Below are 20,880 nucleotides of genomic sequence, written 5' to 3' on the forward strand. Positions count from 1 at the left end.
AGATTTACAGCATTTACCACTCCAAAGCTGTGACAACTTTGTTATATTGTTATGTGCAATGAAAATAAAGGATTCTGACGTGGGTGTAAACTAACTGATGTAAATTTAGAGGTGAAGACAACTCACTCTTCACCAAATCATGAAAATTAATCAGGCCCATTTACTCAATTTAAAAGCTACCTTTGGAAACAGAGGTGAATGAAAGCTAAAAAGGACATCTACTGACGGACTGTAGTCATTACATATGGAAGTTGCAGTTATTTTCCCTCTGTTGTTCTATTGGCTCCAAAAATGTGTGTAATCAAGCCCTGATTTGTAATAGTTAATTTAGTTCCGTCTTTTGTAATTAATATAAGTTAAATAAAAATCTTATTGAAAACTTTATTTATTTATTTATTTAAGCATGGGTAGTCAATTCAAACAGTTACTTCGGGATTAAGCTGACTACTAGCAGTGAAAGCTGTGGAGGGTCCTCAGTGGGTCCTTCAGGCGCCGCGGACAGCTCTTCGGTTCTTCTCTTTGATTGGTCACCTGGCAGCCTCGTTCATTTGACATCAAAATAGTTCGTGGCTGCAACTGATCGCTCGAGGAGAACCACCACCGCTAATTAAACTACAACAATGACTGAAGTCGAACGATCGGAAAGATCCGATGGGAAGATTGTGAAAATGGAGGTCGACTACAGTTCGACTGTAGATCAGCGTCTCCCGGAATGTGAAAAGATGGCTAAAGTAAGTAAGAAGGCTGAGTCATTGTGTCGCGCTATCCGCCGCCTGTGTTAGCATTCACGTTAGCATTTAACGTTTACAGTCGTAGCGCAGCCCAGAAGAAAGCCAATCATGAACAAATTCAGTGAACTTTTACATGTTTTTGGCGATATTCTATCTTTCCGAAAAGTTATTTACCGCAAACCTGTATCCTTCCGTGTCTTATCATGTTGATGGATTTCTTCTCTTATATGTTCTAATTCAGATTCTTTGTTTCTGTTTACTTCGAAAAAATAACTAAAAAACTACATCATGGGAAACAAAAAGAAGAAAACTTGTTTTTCCTCCCCTTTACATTTTTTGGGATTAGTCAAAAACATTTGTGTTTGTGTGTAATTTATATATATATATATATATATATATATATATATATATATATATATATATATATATATATATATATATATATATATATATATATACACCCTGATCTGACACGGATACATCAAGCTCAAGGCCCCAACTGACAGTGTGCTCAGTGAATGTCTCAAGCAATAAAGGGCAGAGGATACAGTGCTGGAGGACAGATCCTCATGGGAGGACAAACCCCTGCATGGGGTGTACCACCGGACCATAACTGAAGTGGCTGATATCAAGAAGTCCTACCAATGGCTAGAAAGGGCTGGCCTACAGGACAGCACTGAAGCGCTCATCCTGGCAGCTCAGGAACAAGCCCTGAGCACCAGAGCAATAGAGGCTCAGATCTACCACACCAGACAAGACTCAAGGTGTAGACTGTGCAAAGACGTGCCTGAAACAATCCAGCACATAACTGCAGGGTGTAAGATGCTGACAGGTAAAGCATACATGGAGCGCCACAATCAAGTGGCTGGAATAATATACAGGAACATGTGTGCAGAAGATGGACTGGAAGCCCCAAGGTCAAAATGGGAAACACCTCCGAAGTTGGTAAAGAATGAGAGGGCAAAGATCCTGTGGGACTTCCAGATCCAGACTGATAGGATGGTAATGGCGAACCAACCAGACATTGTAGTGGTGGATAAAGAACAGAGGAAAGCTGTTGTGGTGGATGTGGCAGTGCCAAGCGATGGGAACATCAGGAAGAAGGAACATGAGAAACTGGAGAAATACCAGGGACTCAGAGAAGAACTGGAGAAAGCCTGGAAAGTGAAGGTGACAGTGGTGCCTGTGGTAATTGGAGCACTCGGGGCAGTAACCCCCAAGCTGGAGGAGTGGCTACAACAGATACCTGGAAAGACCTCAGACCTCTCAGTCCAGAAAAGTGCAGTGCTAGGAACAGCTAAGATACTGCAGGACCCTCAAGCTCCCAGGCCTCTGGTAAAGGACCCGAGCTTGGAGGAGAAACCACCCGCGGAGGATGAGAGGGGCGTTTTTATATATATATAAAATAAATAAAAGCAGTTTTTTTCCCAAACAAGGTGATTTTGGAATTGTTTTTTTTTTTTTTTTTTGCTTTTATTCTTTAGGGTTAAAATACTTGCAAGCACTGCTGCAATGTGCCTTTTTTTCTGCAGCGACTACATGTGGCCAGCATGACTTTCCATCTGTTTTTGTGATTGGTTTCACGTGAATATGTGCACATCTGCCTTTTTTTTGTTTTTTTTCAGGATGGTAAGCTGCAGGAGGCCGTCGAGAGCTTGCTGTCTTTGGAGAAGCAAACCAGAACGGTAAGTCAGAATGGAGCCTGACTTGAAGGTTTTTGATGGCCTCACAGTCAAAGCAATAATCAATTCGTCCAACAGTGAAAAGCATCAGCATTAAATTTGTACTTTAAGTAGGGTTAAAGTGTTGCCTTCTGAAGAAGTTCTGTTTTCTCAACTTTAAAGTAGAAAGCAGGATTTTTATTTATTTATAGAGAATAAAAACCCTGCCATCTGTCTGTTTGTTACTGGAATGTAATCAAGTATTAATGTGTTTTTTAAAGTTTGCTCTTTAGTTGTCCTTTTCATCAGCTGTATTGTTCCAATGAATTTCATAAACACCAATATTATTTAATGCTTTGTGAACATTGCCAAATTTACCATGCGACTTGTTCGCTGTGGCGACCCCTGATGGGAGAAGCCGAAAGTGGAAGATTTAATGCTTTGTGATCCCCTTTAAAAAGCAGGTTTTGATGGGATTTTATCAGTTAGTAAACACTTTTTCTGCAATTTAATCACAAAATCACTAACTAGAAACAGTTGAAGCATTTCCTCAAGACACAAAAAAGTAATATTGCGGGGCGCTAGCGAGCAGGCAATGGAGTAGGTCGCATGTTTAGCGTGCTCTGCATAAATTAGCAAAAAAAGCCATAATACTCTAAAAAGTGCCAAGAAAACTCGTGCGGCTTAGCAACCTATCTTCTTTCCTCATCGCCTGGATTTTATTCTACAAGCTGAAATGGCAAGTAGTCTCCGCAAATATAAATATACGGGCAAAGCTGCTGCCTCTGCTAGCAAAGCGTGCTCAGACTCAGCTAGCTCCACACCTAGCACACCACCTGAAGAGCTAGGAGCACCAATGGAGCCGTGTGAACTGTCTGAGACGGGACTTCTAGATCTGAAGAGCGACATACTGGCCTCGATCAAATCAGAAATCACCCAGCTCTTCCAGACGGAGCTCGCAAAAGTGATAGCGAAGGAGTTCGGGGAGGTGAAAATGGAGATGCAAGCGGTCCGAACAGAGTTGGCCAACAACACCGCCACAGTGCGGTCAGAGTTGAAAGCAATTCAATCTACTGTGTCAGAGATGGAGCGAGGACTTTCAGGGTGTTCAGATGACATAACAACTTTACAAAAATCTGTCCAGCAGCTGGAAAAACACATGTCGATCCTCCAAGGAAAGTGTGTGGATATGGAAGGACGCATGCGGAGATCAAACATTCGCATATTGAATGTACCCGAGGAAGTTCCGACCACACCCGATTCAATCTCCAAACTACTCAAAGAGGTGTTGAAAATCAATAAAGAAGTGCTGATTGACAGATGCCACCGCGCTCTACAGACGAGACAAGCAGATGGGAAAGCCAGAGCGATCATCGCCAAGATGCACTACGATCAGGATTACACTGAGATCTTCCGCCGTGCCCGAGCTGCAGGTCCTCTCCTCTACAAAGGTGCCACCATCCTCATTTTTCCCGATTATCCACCGAGTGTAGCCAGCGCCAGGGCGGCCTTCAATGAGGTAAAAAAGCTTCTGCGTGGACGGGAGAACGTGCGTTATGGGCTGCTTCACCCGGCACAGCTGCGGATTACACACAATGGAATTGAAAAACGATTTAAGGATGCAGCACAAGCCATGACGTATGTGAAGGGAAATATTCTTTGAGGAGTGATTATTTTTTACTATTTTCTCTTCTTTTTTTTCCTCAATTTTTTCCTCATCTACGTTATTCCTGTGGGGTTTTTTGTCACACCGGGAGACTGACGGAAATGCTCATCTGTCACACACAAATCATACTTCCACTCTATATGACTACTAAAAGGATGGTAATCTGAATAAATAGGTAAACTATGATCGGAATGAACCATACCTTTTCCTCCCTTTTTTTTATTATTAAACTTTTTTTAATTCAATATATATATATATATATATATATATATATATATATATATATATATATATATATATATATATATATATATATATATATATATTTTTTTTTGTGTGTGACCTCTTCACCTGCACCATTTTTGGACATTTAATCTGAATGTCAGATGTTAAAAGGCTTTTTGGTATTTCTACTCTTAAATATTTTTGCAGAGCAAACTGGACGCTAGAGTTCTAACAAGCACATAATGTGTGGATTTTGTTGTAAGAGGGTTGTTTATGATCACCATGTTCTTGTTGGTGATGGGTGGGGTGGGTTACCTGTTGCACCTAAAGTTATTTTATTTTCATCTGTTGCATCTATTTCTGTTAAAGTGATGAGATCTCATGTCTTACAGGTTGTATTTACTTGCCCAGATTAATACCTTAAAAATACTGTTTTTCATAGCCAATGGCTAGTCAGTTATTCAATAATCAGTATGGCTGTTGCCCAGTTAATTTTGTTAGCTGGAATGTCAAATCACTAAATCATCCATTAAAACGTAGGAAGGTGCTCTCACATTTGGAGCAGCTGAATACTGACATTGCCTTCCTCCAAGAAACTCATCTAAACACCTTTGATCACTCCAAACTTAGAGGGGGATGGGTGGGACATATTTTTCATTCTACCTTTCATTCTAAATCCAGAGGTACAGCCATTCTCATTAAAAAATCAATTTCTTTTAACATGACTAAAGTAGAAGCTGACCCGTCTGGAAGATATATAATAGTAGTGGGAAGATTGAATAATACTCCTGTTATACTGGCAAACATATATGCTCCTAATTGGGACAATGGTGTTTTTTTTACTGAAATTTTTTCCCGAATACCAAACATAGATTCGCACCATCTCATCCTCGGAGGTGATATAAATTGTGTACTAACTCCTTCCCTTGACCGTAGTTCGCCTAAATCCACACAACCATCACAGGCATCACAAGTGATCAACCAGCTTCTTAAAACATATGGAATGTTTGATGTCTGGAGATTCCGGAATCCCAATAGCAGAAGTTACTCTTTCTACTCACCAGTACACAAAACTTTCTCACGAATTGATTATTTTTTCCTTGATAGCAACCTACTTTCTCTAGTCAATAAGTGTGAATATCAAGCAATAGTTATATCTGACCATGCACCATTGTTAATGACATTGAAAATGCCAAGTCCAGGTAATAAATATCGACCATGGCGATTTAATACTCTACTGCTTTCAGATAGAGAGTTTGTTAAATTTATTTCAAAGGAAATAAAGGAATATATCACACGTAATAGCACCCCTGGAATGTCCTCTAGCTTAATTTGGGAATCATTAAAAGCATACCTTAGAGGCCAAATTATATCTTATAGTGCTAGAACGAAAAGACTTCTAACTGAAAAGATTAAGAGGATTGAAAATGATATTCTCCAATTAGATGATATGCTAGCTAACTCCCCTTCATCTGACCTGTTCAAAAAGCGCCTAGCTCTTCAGACCGAATATAATCTGTCGACTACACGGCAGATTGAAAATCTTTTAAATAAATGTCGATATAAATCATATGAACATGGGGAAAAGATAGGTAAAACACTCGCCCATCAGCTTCGTCATCAGCAAGTGGCTCAGGCTATTATAGCCATCAACACTGAACAGAATGTGAAGTTAACTGACCCTTTAGAGATTAATCAAAGGTTTCATACATATTATACACAGTTATACACCTCAGAATCTAAAAAGGATCAAGTACTTTTTGACAAGTTTTTTAGCAAGCTTAATCTGCCTAGAGTAGATGAGGAAGTATCTCAAAATCTGGAGAGACCTTTTAAAACAGAAGATATTCAGAAGGCCATAAATTCTATGCAAAGTGGGAAATCACCAGGACCAGATGGCTTCCCAAGTGAATTTTTCAAAACCTTTGCAAAAGATTTGTCCCCTATATTACTCTCAGTCTATGATGACTCCTCCCTCTCAGGTTCTCTCCCAGAGACTATGAGACAGGCTGTTATCTCTTTGATACATAAAAAAGGTAAAAGTCACTTAGAGTGCAGTTCTTACCGGCCTATCTCGTTATTAAATGTAGATAGTAAAATCTTTGCTAAGATACTAGCACATCGCTTGGAAACTGTTTTGCCCTCTATCGTATCTGATGATCAAACAGGGTTTATCAAAGATCGTCATTCTTTTCATAATGTTCGAAGACTCTTAAATATTCTTCATCATCCCTCTCCACCAGATACATCTGAAATAGTTCTCTCGCTTGATGCTGAGAAAGCGTTCGACCGTGTGGAGTGGGACTACCTTTTTTATACACTTAAAAAATTTGGCTTTGGCCCAAGGTTTATCTCATGGATACGTATTCTCTACTCTTCCCCAGTCGCAGCAATTCGTACCAATAATAATCTTTCACCTTTTTTTAAGCTGGGACGTGGAACAAGGCAAGGATGTCCCTTATCACCTTTATTATTCGCTTTGGTCATTGAACCTCTAGCAATTACTCTTCGAGGTGATGATTCTATTAAAGGTATTCAGAGAGGGGATTCTGAACACAAAGTATCTCTGTACGCGGATGACACATTACTATATATATCTGATCCCCTATACAGCCTTCCTCATTTATTCACACTTTTGCGTGAGTTTGGAAAAATATCAGGTTATAAAATAAATATGCACAAAAGTGAACTGATGCCCATAAATCCTGTTGCACTAAAAGATGTGTCAAATTCCATACCATTTAAATTAAGCCAGCATAAATTCAAGTATCTAGGGATTTGGATCACAAGCAATTATAAACATATGTACAAAACAAACTTTATTCCATTGTTAGATAGTGTAAAACAAGATCTGCAACGCTGGCAATCCTTACCAATTTATTTAGGAGGCAGAATTAATGTTGTTAAAATGAACATCCTACCTAAGTTTCTATATCTTTTTCAGTCTATACCTTTATTTTTAACAAAAACATTCTTTTCTAACCTAGACAAACTGATTTCATCATTTATATGGAATGGGAAGACTGCCCGCATTCGCAAAAATATTTTACAATACCACAAAGATTATGGGGGAATGTCACTTCCCAATTTCCAATACTATTACTGGGCAGCAAATATCCGTACATTACTTTATTGGCTAGAGACATCAAGTCATAAGGATCTTAAATGGTTAAATTTTGAACGAATGTCATGTCAATCTGCCTCTTTACACTCTCTACTTTGTTCAACAATACCACTGTCACAATCCCTCGACAAAATTTCACAGAACCCAGTAGTTAAACATGCACTTAAAATCTGGGCACAATTTAGGAGAAGCCTGCACCTTAAAAATATGTCAATCTATGCCCCAGTTGTGAAAAATATTATGTTTCTCCCTTCCATAACTGATAACTCTTTTACATATTGGTCCACAAATGGTCTGAGAACCCTGAAGGATCTGTTCATCGAAGGTCAATTTGTTTCATTTCAGAGACTAAAAAATGAATTTAAAATTCCTGATGTTCACTTCTTCAGATACCTTCAACTTCGAAGTTTTCTATCTACCACATTCACCCATTTCCCTTCGCGACCACCAGACTCACTTCTTGAAAACATCTTGACCTTTAATCCACAGTCAAAAGGACTCATCAGCAAAATATACACTGCAATCAACTCATCAAACACAGATCCACTGACTCATACCAAAAGAAAGTGGGAAGAAGATTTGGCTACGGACCTATCAGAGGATGTATGGCAGACTGCTCTTCAGAATATTTATTCATCCTCTATATGCTTAAGACAAAGGGTTATACAATTCAAGGTGGTTCACAGACTGCATTGGTCCAAAGTAAAGTTAGCTAAAATCAAACCAGACCTTAATGCTAATTGTGATCGTTGTGATAGGGTACCAGGTACACTTTCGCATATGTTTTGGTTTTGTCCGACACTAAGGGCCTTCTGGCACAACATCTTTCAACTTCTCTCTGACGCATTGGGGACACACATGGCTCCTGAGGCCTCAATTGCAATTTTTGGTGTATCAGAGTTCTCTCTGCGGCTTCCAAGTAAATCCAAAAGTGTGATCGCTTTCACTACACTTCTGGCCAGGAGGCTAATCCTCCTACACTGGAAAAACAAACAACCCCCTACTTTTAGGAAATATCTTGTGGATCTTATGTGCCATCTTACCGTAGAAAAAATCAGATATTCAATGAAGGGTTGTACTGCAGGGTTTTTTAATGTCTGGCAGCCAGTTCTGAGCAAGATCAAAGATATTGATCCATCGCTTCTTTCTGAGGGGTAACACTGTTACTCCATTCAGCAAAATCTTTTTTTATTGTATTTAATTATTTTTCTTTAGGGTGCAACAGGGGGGGTTTGTTTGTTTGTTTGGGGTATTAAGGGAAAAAAAAAAAAAAAAAGTTTGAATGTCTTTTACACTGTATATGTTGCTGAATACTCAAATAAAAAGAAACTTGAAGAAAAAAAAAAAAAAAAAAAAAAAAAAGTTATAATAAATTAATAAATTAATTGTTTAACATTAAAAAAAAAAAAAAAAAAAAAAAAAAAAAGTAATATTGCAGTGAGGCTTAGCTGTGCGTTTAATAAGATTAAGAGTTTGAGTTTAATGTAAAGGAACAACTATTTTGTACAGATTGTTTATACAACACAATTTATGCACAAAGGACAAACAGTTTGCATTAAGGACTGCAGGAACTGACACATATAACATTTAATTCTGAAATGTTTTAGGCTTATTCACTTTGCGTGCAGTAAGATGGAAGGAAAATTATAAACCATTAAACGTCAATGAAACAAAGAATGTGCTGTGGTTTGGGTGTGTGGTTTAAAAAACAAACAAACTTTTTTTTTAATATAAATACTGTAAGTCTGTGTGGTTCTTGCAGGCGTCAGATATGATATCCACATCCAGGATCCTTGTTGCTGTGGTCCAGTTGTGTTATGAAGCAAAGGACTGGGATGCGCTAAATGAAAACATCATGCTGCTGTCCAAAAGGAGGAGTCAGCTCAAACAGGTCAGTGTCTGTGATGACTCAGAAATAAAAACACATTTTTTAATTTTTTTTACAAACATTTGTTACAACAGAGTTTTAGGGGCAGTTTACAGTTTTTATTTTTAAATTACGCTTTTAAGTCGTATATTTATAAGAAAAATACCGGTAGTCATAACTGTTAAATTACAAGAATAAAGTTGTTAGTTTACCAGAAAAATTTCATAAATTAACGAGGAAACACCCCAACGTTGTCTGTTTATCGGAGCCTCGCTTGAAGATGAAAGATGTGGAGCATTTTTGTGAAGCTTTATTTACGGATAGGTTTCAAATAACAAAGAAATTATGAGCCTTTTGGCGACTCAAAACCAAATTCTTGTTAGTGTAGCCAGCTTTCCGGGGTTCAGTGTCGGTAAAGCGGAGTTTTATATGTAAAATATGGAACTCAGAGACATGTTTGGGTGCAGAGGATCGCAACTTCATTCTCCCTTTTCATTCAAATACCCAGAAGTCCATTTGTCACCTTACGTCATGAATCTGTCATGTGTAGAAAAAACACCAAAGTGGAAGGAAACGGTGTTTCATACGCCCCCCCCCTGCAGATGAAAAGTCCTGTTTCATCATGAAACAATAAAGAGGAATGAAAATAGTCTGTTATATTAGCATTAGAACGTTGAAAATGCCAAAAAGTGCTGCTCCTCAGACGGAAGCGTCACACAGACGTAGAGATGTTGGGTTTGGTGGAGGAAGAAAGGATTGAAGTGGACATCTGCAGGGACACCGATGTCTTCATCAACAGACTGCAGAGATCCTGAAAGCCACCCGTAATTAAATAAAACATCAATAAATTGTCGATCAAACAAATGAGCTTCCAAACATTTGAAACTTTATCAATTAACATTCTGTTTAACTGTTAGACTAAGTTTAGTCGGTCTGCTCTGCTGCTGCACAACGTTCACTTGCTGCTCTGTACGCTCACTTTAGTCTCGTAGTTTACAGGGTTTTTTTCTTGTAAATATGCGACTTTAAATCTTGGAAATTTCCTTTTTTTTTTTTTTTTTTTGGTGGCCCTAAAACTCTGCGGTAAAATGTTGCCCAAATGGTTTATTTGGTTTGAGTTTTTCTGGTGGTGTTGTGCTTGTTACTGGAACCTCTGAGCATTATTCTGCTGTGCTCTTTCTCTCAGGCTGTTGCCAAAATGGTGCAGGAATGCTACAAATATGTGGACGCAATGAGTGACCTGACCATCAAGCTGAGGCTTATCGACACACTGCGCACCGTCACTGCTGGCAAGGTTTGGCTTCCGTCCTTTCATTGGGCGGTCTCAGGGACGCAGCAGTAGTTCCCTCACACGTTGTGTGTAGAAAGAAAAGAGTGATGGAGCTAAGGGTCACCATCTTGCTGTATAGAGAGACACGAATACTTCATTAACTGCGTCTTTTTGTGAACCCTGCAGATCTATGTGGAGATTGAGCGTGCCAGACTAACAAAGACTCTGGCAAACATCAAGGAGCAGAATGGGGATGTCAAAGAGGCTGCTGCTATTCTTCAGGAGCTGCAGGTGAGAAGCTGAGATAACTTATTACCTCTCTGTTTGAACAAAAGTGTTACGAAATAGCTATGTGGCGCAAATATGGCTTATTTATTATACTGGTGCGAAATAGACTTAACAGGGGTTGTTTTTTTTTAAATGAAACTTGTCTTAAGATGTGTGTTTCTGTGTAGAAATCCTTCTTCTTTTGCTTCCCTGGTCAGGTTGAAACGTACGGCTCCATGGAAAAAAAGGAGAAAGCCGAATTCATCCTGGAACAGATGAGGCTCTGCATTGCTGTCAAGGATTACGTTCGCACCCAGATCATCAGCAAGAAGATAAACACCAAATTCTTTCAAGATGAGGGCACTGAGGTGAGAAGCTGAAATATCTGACATTGTTCTGTTGTGTTTCAATGGTTTGCTTTCAAAAAGCCTCTCTAATGAACAAAGATAAAAACCAAACCCTTCCATTATTTCCCTTCTGATCTCTCAGGAGCTGAAGCTGAAGTACTACAACCTGATGATTCAAGTGGATCAGCATGAAGACTCCTACCTGTCCATATGCAAACACTACAGGGCTATTTATGACACCCCCTGCATCCTGGAGAAGAGCAGCGAATGGCAACAGGTGGATGTGTTTTCCTAACGCTTTCAAGTCAGGATGCAGTTCATTCACTTTTAAGTTCCTAATGTATTGATTTTTCTTATTCAATATCAGTGTCATTGAGGGATCAGTAATGGTAAAACACAGCCAATCATACACTCCCTGGCCATTTTACTAGGAACACCTGTCCAACTGCTTCTCAATGCTAACTTCTAACCAGCCAATCACATGGCAGCAAGTCAAAGCATTTAGGCATGTAGACATGGTCAAGACGGTCTGCTGCAGTTCAAAACGAGCATCAGAATGAGGCAGAAAGGTGATTGCAGTGACTCTGAACGTGGCATGGTTGTTGGTGTCAGACGGGTTGGTCTGAGGATTTCAGAAACTGCTGATCTACTGGGATTTTCACCCACAACCATCTCTAGAGTTTACAGAGTATGGTCAGGAAAAGAGGAAATATCCAGTGAGCTGCTGTTCTGTGGGCAGAAATACCTTGTTGATGTCAGAGGAGAATGGTCAGACCGGTTCCAGCTGATAGAAAGACAACAGGAACTCAAAGAACCACTGGTTCCAACTGAGGTCTGCAGAAGATCATCTCTGAACGCACAACACGTCCAACCTTGATGCAGATGGGCTACAGCAGCAGAAAACCACACCGGGTGTCACTCCTGTCAGCTAAAAACAGGAAACTGAGGCTACAATTCACACAGACTCACCAGAACTGGACAATAGAAGATTGTCTGGTCTGATGAGTCTCCATTTCTTTGCTACATTCTGATGGAAGGGTCAGAATATGGAGTCAACAACATGAAAGCATGGATCCTTCCTGCATCTATCATTGGTCCAGGCTGGTGGTGGAGGTGTCATGGTGTGGGGGGATATTTTATTTACACACTTTGGGCCCCTTCGTACCAATTGAGCATAGTTCCAACACCACAGCCTACCTGAGTTGTTGCTGACCATGTCCATCCCTTTATGACCACAGTGTACTATCTTCTGATGGCTACTTCCAGCAGGATAATGCTCCATGTCATAAAGCTGGAATCATCTCAGACTGTTTTCTTTGATAATGACAATGAGTTCGCTGGACTCAAATGTCCTCCTCAGTCACCACATCTCAACCCAGTAGAACTGTGGTCCCAAACCCTCAGGCCAATTTGAAAAATAGGTTTTTCAGACTTTAGCCCAGAACAGGCCAGTCCATGAAAATATCTGACAGTTAACCGGTCCATGGCCAGAAAGTTGTTGGGGACCACTGCACAAGAGCACTTTTGGGATGTGGTGGAGATTGGCATCATCTGCAGCAACTGCGTGATGCTGTCAGGTCTGTATGGACTAAACTCTCTGAGGAATGTTTTCAGGACATTATTGAATTAATGCCACCAAGGCTTGAGGCAGTTCTGAGGGCAACAGGGGGTCCAACCCTCTACTAGCAAGGTGGACCTAACAAACTGACCAATGAGTGTGTTTTCATGCGTTGTTTACCATAATGAGAAGACAGACGGATCAAATGGATCATGATCCATTTACGGTTTAATGTCTTTTTCTTTCTTTTTTTTTTCTTTTTGGAAACGATTCTTTCCAAACATGTGCTCCGGACCTGGTAGTCTTTCTGTCTAATGTTACTTTTCTAAACTGCCACAGGCAACAAGAATGTGTTTCTAAATAAATGATGATTTTGTTGCAGGCCCTGAAGAGCGTGGTTCTGTATGTGATCCTCTCTCCTTATGACAACGAGCAGTCGGACCTCGTGCACAGAATCAGTGCCGACAAGAAGTTGGAGGAAATCCCTAAATACAAGTATGGTTTCTCTTGTAACAAATGCTGGTTTGTTGACATTAAAACACCCGATAAATATCGGATATAAACATACGGTCTAAAGTTGGATGTCCACTTTCCGAGTTGTTGCATCAGAAAAAAGCGAAAACGACGGTGATGTGCTCGTAAAGTGACATCTATCTCACTCTCTGCAGATGTTTCCTCTGGATGTGACCTTTAACCCTCTTAGTGGGACATAATGTTGAGTTTAATGCCTTTGTAGAGACGTTATTGATTGGTAGCAGATCTTTGTCTTCAGTCTATTTAACACAGGGGTCTCAAACTCAATTTACCTGGGGGCCACTGAAGGCAGGGTCTAGCTGAGGGAGGGTCGCAACTTCAACACACACACACGCAACTTGCCTAACGTGCCTAACCGTAACCAAAACCTAAACCTTCCTCCGGGTCTGTGCGGCCCAGAGAAAAGTTCAGCACCGGCTGCAAGTATTTAGAAAATTACAAGCGAATAAACACGTTCTAAAAAGGAAAGTAAAGAACTCCTTAATGTGGTCCCGTCTTAAATGTTCCCCTGCTTTCAAGCCCGGTCAATGCCACGCCCCCAAGAGTCATTTACTCCACTATGATTGGTTGGTTCGTCAGCTCAACACAACGCTGAAAAGGTGTCATTCAGACTGGCGGGCCGCATTAACATTAAACTTTCATATAAAGGCAGGGGCCGCAAAATATCATCTTGGGGGCCACAAATAGCCCGCGGGCCGCGAGTTTGAGACCCCTGATTTAACAGGACCTATTTGGGGAGAGCTGGTGATCAGAGCGCAGGTTTTACAGCAATGCTCAGAAATGGGGGAATGGATCAAAATACCACTTTGTTTTTTTTTGTGAGGATTTAACATTATAATACACGTAATAGCTCAAAAAGTAGAATTCCCATGATATAGGCCCTTTAAAGAGAAAAGTGCATTAAGTGTTTAGTGAGGAGTTTTAAACTGTTAAAGTAATATTTCTGCCACTACACTGAGAACAAAGGTCAAAGTTTGGAAATCAAAATTTCCTCATTTGTAAACAAAATGTTTTTTTTTTAACAGTATGATATGAGAATCCTAAGTTTGCTTTAAGAAACCTTTTCTTTGGTGTTGAAATGCATTTCCGTGTTTCCGAAGCGTTGTGCCTTGAATCTCACTTTCTTTCTATCTTTGAAATTCTCAACTCTGAGTTACGCCCTTTGTGCCACCAGACTTCCAATCACAGACAAGATTGTTCATGCTCATTTGTTTAAATTCTGTCCAATCTAGTGGTTTTGCCTGCTCATTTGCAGTTTAACAAGGTATTTTTTTTTTTAAACTGAACATTTTGTTTGTAATTTAGGAAACTTTGATTTCAAAGCTGTGACTTTTGTTCTCAATGTGGTGGCAGAAATTTTACGTCTATAATCCTCCTACTTTGCAGATCGCGGGCCTATGGCCGGTTACTTTTAGAACGGAACTCTTGCAGTAAATGAGGGACCACTGTACTAAACGTACAATTAACTTGCATCAAGAAAATTCCAAGGTTTTAGCAGCCAGGCTGTTATTTTTCTCGAGTGGAAGCACATCTCTCCTCTGCTGAATAACAGATTGACACAGAAACGTTTAAATGTACTTTTTTTTTTAGTTTTTCAAAGTTGCACCCCACGCCAAATATTTTTATCTGTAGACCTGACTGGCTGCATCAGTGACTAATGCACATCCCCAATTACACATTATAGTATTCTATAGTATCATCATTTTTGAGCTTTTAAGTGTATTATAATTTTAATTCTTCACAAAAAAAAAACCCAAAGTGGTATTTTGATCCAGTCACGCATTTCCGAGTATTCCTCTAAAAAATTGCTTTCTGAGCCCCAGCCCCTCCCAATCTGTGAAAATGAGTGAGTACTCACATTGTGACATCACAAAGTGAGGAACAGCCCCTTCCAGGAAGAGTCTGTGCTGTCAGCACCGCCCCCAGGCTAAGACACACCCACTTTCTCCACGGAGCTAAGCACGTTTATTTTATATGCACAACATGCACACCCATCTTTGCAAAAGTTCAGATGTTTGTTTTTGACACGCTGCTGAGGCCGACTCTAGGTTGACGTCATGAAATGGGCGGAACCGACACGTAGCGAAAGGCGGAGCCTCAGAGACAGAAGTCTTACTTCTGGGTAGGAAAAAGGGTTGTGACAATAACTCCTATTTCATTTTAAAAAATTGTTCTTTAGTAATATATTAACATATAGAAATAGTTTACTCTGAAAGGTGTAAGAATAGCATGATTTAAGCCTTTAAATGCAACTTCAACGTTCTTTATTATTTCTTCTTGCAAACATGACTGATATTTATTCCTCACTAGTTGCCTGGGCCTCAAACACTATGGCAGCTGCAGGTTGTGGTTCTAGATTAACAGTTTTTTGTTGCTGCTTCTCCTTAGTGTTTTGTAACTTCTGACAGATTAAAAGTCCTTTGGTTTGATGATTCTGCTAAAACCTCGGGTTACAGTGTTTGCTGTGTGTTTGCTAAAGAGGTTTGGACTTGTCAGAGCTGACATGGAAATTAAAGATGGGATTTATTGTTCTTTACTAAACACAACAGCCTTGCCGTGATGACACAAACACACATGACAGATTTGTCATATTTGACTAATTGCTATATTTTTCAAGCATTTTATTGTAGTGGTGCCCACAGTTTCTCGCTTTCAGTGAGGTGTGTATTTTCACAGGGAGAGAAAGAGCTAACTGATAATATTATGATTAAAAAAACTTTTACCATGTTTAAGAAAACCAAACTGCACAGAAAGAAGAAGTCTACTTTGGGTTCCCGTAAAGGTGTTACCCACGAGCCTTTCCTAATCTGAAAGCATTGAAGCGGTCCGTCCTGCAGTCATGCAGTTATTAATAATAATAATAATAATAATAATAATAATAATAATAAATTTTATTTCAAGCGCCTTTCAAGTCACCCAAGGTCGCTGTACAAGGTTAAAATATGAAAAAACAGAATAAAACATCAATAAGAAATTAACAGGGTAAAACATGAGTAAACATAAAGACATAAAAAAAAACATTTAAGATAAATACATAAAAATTATAGGATAGAAAAACAGACAGACAAACAGACAAATGAGGTTGCGTTAACTGAATGGATTAACTGTATGATTGTTTGAAGAGACGAGTCTTGAGTTTGGATTTGAATAGTGGCAGTGTGTCGGTATTCCGTAAATCTGGAGGAAGAGAATTCCATAGCTGAGGGGCGGAGCGACTGAAAGCTCTTCCCCCCATGGTGGCAAGACGGGCAGGTGGGACATGGAGTTGGAGAGAGGAAGTGGAACGGAGATCGGGAGGGAATGGAAATGTGAAGAAGATCAGAAAATGTAGGGTGGAGCCAGGTTAAGGAGTGCTTTGAAGGTGATGAGGAGAATCTTGAAACTAACCCTTTGTTTTATGGGAAGCCAGTGTAAGTTTTGGAGAATTGGTGTGATGTGGTGGGATAACGGGGTCCTGGTGATGATGCGGGCTGCAGCATTTTGGAGAAGCTGCAATTTTTTGAGAGTTTTATTGGGCAAACCAAACAGGAGGGAATTACAATAATCGATCCGAGACGTAAGAAGACTATGAACAAGTACAGCAGTTGTATGAGGTGTGAGAGAAGGGCGGAGACGAGATATATTGCGGAGATGAAAGTAAGCAGAACGGGTGATGTTATTAATATGAGATTGGAACGAAAGTGAGCTGTCGAGGATGACACCAGACTCTTTACCTGGGGGGAGGGAAGAACAGAGAAGTCGTTGATAGAGTTGGAGAAGCTATTGGATTTGGAAATAGTGGATGGAGTGCCTACAAGGAGGACTTCAGTTTTGGAACTGTTGAGTTGCAGAAAATTGGAAGAGAACCAGGAATGGATTTCTTGCAGACAGAGGGTAAGGGAGGAAGGAGGAAGTGATGAGGAGGGTTTCGTAGAAATGTAGAGCTGGGTGTCGTCCGCATAGCAATGGAAATTAATGTTGTGTTTATGGAAGAGAGAACCAAGAGGGAGGATGTAAATGATGAAGAGAAGGGGACCTAGGACAGAGCCCTGGGGAATACCAGCAGAGTGTGTGAAGGTGTTTGACATATGAGGTTTAATGTGGATAAATTGACTACGGTCTGATAAGTATGAAGAAAACCAGGACAGAGGGGTGTGAGAAATACCAATAGTTTGAAGTCTGTGAATAAGAATATTGTGGGAGATGGTGTCAAAACCAGCGGTTAAATCAAGGAGAATGAGAATGGACAGTGAACCGGAGTCTGAAGCTAAGAGGAGGTCGTTTGTGATTTTTAAAAGAGCTGTTTCTGTACTACGGAGTGGGCGGAAACCAGATTGAAAGTGTTCATAGATGTTGTTACTGGAAAGATGAGCACGGAGCTGAAGAGCAACAGTTTTTTCAAGGATTTTGGAAATAAAAGGTAAATTGGAGGCTACAGTTTGATGATGACACCAGGTTTGTAATCCATAGATCAAGAAGTTCATTCTTTGCTGATATGTAGGTTTTTGTTTTAAAACTTTGGTTTGCAAAATTAGATGGCTTCAACTGAAAGCATGATGGGTAGTTTGTTTAGATCACATTATTTAAAGCTGCGCTTTTTAAACATTTTTTTTAGCCAAGACACACTCTTGACAAAAATCACGAGGGACACAACAACTGAAAACGTAAAAGAAAAAGTGTAGACTAAAAATGATGGAGCAGTCCAGGACCAACATTATATTCGTTTTTAATAAGATAAAAGAAAAAGTGAACGTGCTGAAGTTTTATTCCAGGTTTTTGTTTTGTCTAAAATCAAAAAATGTAGCTTAAAAATTATGTCTTTCTTTTGGGGGGAAAATTACTATTTTTAATAATTAATACTTTTATTTATGTTTCTTTTATTTTGTTATTACTTATACAGGGAACAGGCAAGCAATTGACACCACCCAGTTGCCCTTGGGCAAGACCATTAACGCTACTGCCTACCAGCATGAATGTGCATGAATGATCCCGGTGATGGTCAGAGGGATCGTATACGCGAACTGGCAGCCACGCCTCTACCATAACCAAGTATGAATGAGGAGTGAATGAATAATGGACACATTGTAAGCGCTTTGAGTGTCTGGAAAAGCGCAGACAAATCCAATCCATTATTATTATTATAATTATTATTATCATTCCTATGATCCTACCAGAATGATCTGTCTGAGTTGTTAATCAAATCAACCTATACCTTTACACATATTTCATTTTCACTTGATTATATTGCAAGAAATCCAAGGGAATCTGGAAAACTTCACATGCATTGTTCAGTAGCAGGTATTTCTCTCTGAGTCAGACTGGTTGAATTTTTGGCTAAAGATGTCCTGGATCCATTTTAGGTCAATGAATTGGGTTGATCAAAATGAACCAAAATCTATAATGAATTACATCAGCAAACACAAATTATGGTTTGAATCAAATTGTGGTGTAAAAGAATTGTTACACCTCTACCTAAACATAATTTATTTCAGTAAAACTTGAATGAATTTATTCTCTAATTTTAAAATATTGGCACAGAATACACACAGGATGGCTTTGGATCTTTTCACAAGTATTAGGATGTCTTAAATAATACCTGAAATAAGACCTAATAAATACGATCTCTATTTTTCCTCTGTCTCCATAAAATAATAAAAATTAATAATCTGGGATTTCTGAAGCTCACAAACTGGTTGTAAATCATTTCTCGCCATGTAGCTGAAGTTTTTCAGTCTGGTTAAAAGTTCCACGCTGCGCTGAACTTTCAGCCTTAATCTCCCCCAAAACTTCACACACCAACAACATCTAAACCAGCAAAACACGGTTGTTTCCATTAGAACGAGGACTAAACAGCAGTTTGGAAGAAGAGCGCAGAGCTGCTGCTGCAGCAGTGCTAAACGGCAGAGACCCAACCACTGCGCAGAAAAGCACGGCAGCTGTGTGACAGACTTTCAAACAGACAAATGTTTATGATCAGATAATCAAATCAAACTTTATTTATTTTTTTAAAAAAGCGATAAACTATTTTAGTATAGAAATTGGTACAATTTGGTTCAATTGTTAATAAATGAATATGAATTCCAAAATACATAGAAGAGACAGAAATGAATTTGATGGGGGAGAAAATGGCTTAACGGTCTTTTGTGATAGGCGTATTGCACAGCTTGATATCGCAATAACGGTATATTTGTGATTTATTGTGCAGGCTTAATATTCAGTTTTTGGAAAGGGTGAGTGTGTGATGTGTAAAACCCCAACTTAATATGCTGCATATTAGTTTGTCTTACATTTGGTTTAAACAGGATTTAAAGGCTTTAACTTAACATTCTTAACACATCCTTTCATCCGGTTCAGAGAACTGGACCTTATTTTCTTTTCAAAGTGCAATGAAGTCCTGTATTCTACCTGCACCGTAGTTTTTCTTTTCTTCAGAAAATCTGCTTTTCCTAACCTGGAATGTGAGGCATTTGCCCTCTGAGTTGGATTAGACAAATAAACCATCTTTCTTTTCTTCCTAGGGATCTTCTTAAGCAGTTCACTACCATGGAGTTGATGCGCTGGGCCTCCTTGGTGGAGGACTATGGGAAGGAGCTGAGAGATGGCTCACCGGACAGCCCAGCCACGGATGTGTTTTCTTATTCAGAGGATGGGGAGAAGAGGTGGAAAGACCTGAAGAACAGAGTTGTGGAGCATGTAAGTCCTAAAGGCAAATAGAAAGAAACTGTGGAAGAGCAATGAAAAACTGCCCTCATATGTGCATGCCTGTAACGGTTTGTGGTCTGTCCCCAGAACATCCGAATAATGGCTAAATATTACACAAGAATCACAATGAAGAGGATGGCTAATCTTCTCGACCTTTCCATCGATGTAAGCAAGTTTTAAAGTCTGCGCTAAAACCACAGAAACGGATTTTATTCAGGGTTTAACTTGAATAAAAAAATGAAAAAAAGGATTTTAACCAAATCTGTTTGTTCTTAAATACTTGAACAGGAATCAGAGGAGTTCCTTTCCAGCCTGGTGGTAAACAAAACCATCTATGCCAAGGTGGATCGACTCGCTGGCATCATCAACTTTCAGAGACCCAAAGACCCCAATGATCTGCTCAACGATTGGTCACACAAACTCAACTCTCTCATGTCTTTGGTTAACAAAACCACACACCTTATTGCCAAGGAAGAGATGATCCACAACTTGCAGTGATACAACAACGTTCTTTGTTTTCTATTTTTGATTCTGCTGGGCACCCGTACTTTTGAACACGCAGCAAACTGAGCAATGTTTGACTGCAGCTCAACTGGAGTCTCAGAATTGAGGAAAAATAAGACACATCCTTTCAATAGTGTTTTGTTTTTACTGTGTAGTAACGCAAACAAATCTTTCTGGTTTTCATTTAACCCAATGACCTTTGCAACCATTTGATGGAAAATTACATCCTCGTTTTTTTTTTTCAATTGCTTTATGAAAACGTGGTTCAGCCTGTTGTTTTCATTGTGTACTGTACTTAGCAAGGCAAACAATAAACTTGTTTGGTGAACTTGTTTTAGCTTCAATGTTAATGACAATAAACTTGAATTGTCTTCACATATCTCAGTGTAATCTAAACACAGTGACATGTATAGACTGTCTGTGGTGGTGATCACAGCCTACAGGA

The 20,880-nt window shown here is 39.4% G+C and overlaps 1 protein-coding gene across 1 annotated transcript; it reads left to right on the forward strand.

The window, feature by feature from the left end:
- The first annotated feature begins 422 nt into the window (after window positions 1-422).
- psmd12 (proteasome 26S subunit, non-ATPase 12) lies at window positions 423-20,814 on the forward strand. Its single transcript, XM_023960450.2, has 11 exons — window positions 423-731; window positions 2,357-2,416; window positions 9,170-9,298; window positions 10,461-10,568; window positions 10,731-10,835; window positions 11,030-11,179; window positions 11,301-11,435; window positions 13,099-13,211; window positions 19,748-19,922; window positions 20,019-20,096; window positions 20,220-20,814. The coding sequence occupies exons 1-11, from the start codon at window positions 621-623 to the stop codon at window positions 20,427-20,429; spliced, it is 1,374 nt and encodes a 457-aa protein (XP_023816218.1). The 5' UTR covers window positions 423-620; the 3' UTR covers window positions 20,430-20,814.
- Window positions 20,815-20,880: the final 66 nt, after the last annotated feature.

Source organism: Oryzias latipes, chromosome 1, assembly GCF_053564925.1.
Source record: "Oryzias latipes strain Hd-rR chromosome 1, Olatipes_Hd-rR_3.1".
In the NCBI taxonomy this organism is placed as follows: Eukaryota; Metazoa; Chordata; class Actinopteri; order Beloniformes; family Adrianichthyidae; genus Oryzias; species Oryzias latipes.

Bases quoted from the DNA above. Each gene is read 5' to 3' on its own strand.
- psmd12 (XM_023960450.2), top strand. From the start codon at position 621: ATGACTGAAGTCGAACGATCGGAAAGATCCGATGGGAAGATTGTGAAA. The intron at 2,417-9,169 runs GTAAGTCAGAAT...TGGTTCTTGCAG, and splicing joins TGGAGAAGCAAACCAGAACG to GCGTCAGATATGATATCCAC. The intron at 10,569-10,730 runs GTTTGGCTTCCG...TGAACCCTGCAG, and splicing joins GCACCGTCACTGCTGGCAAG to ATCTATGTGGAGATTGAGCG.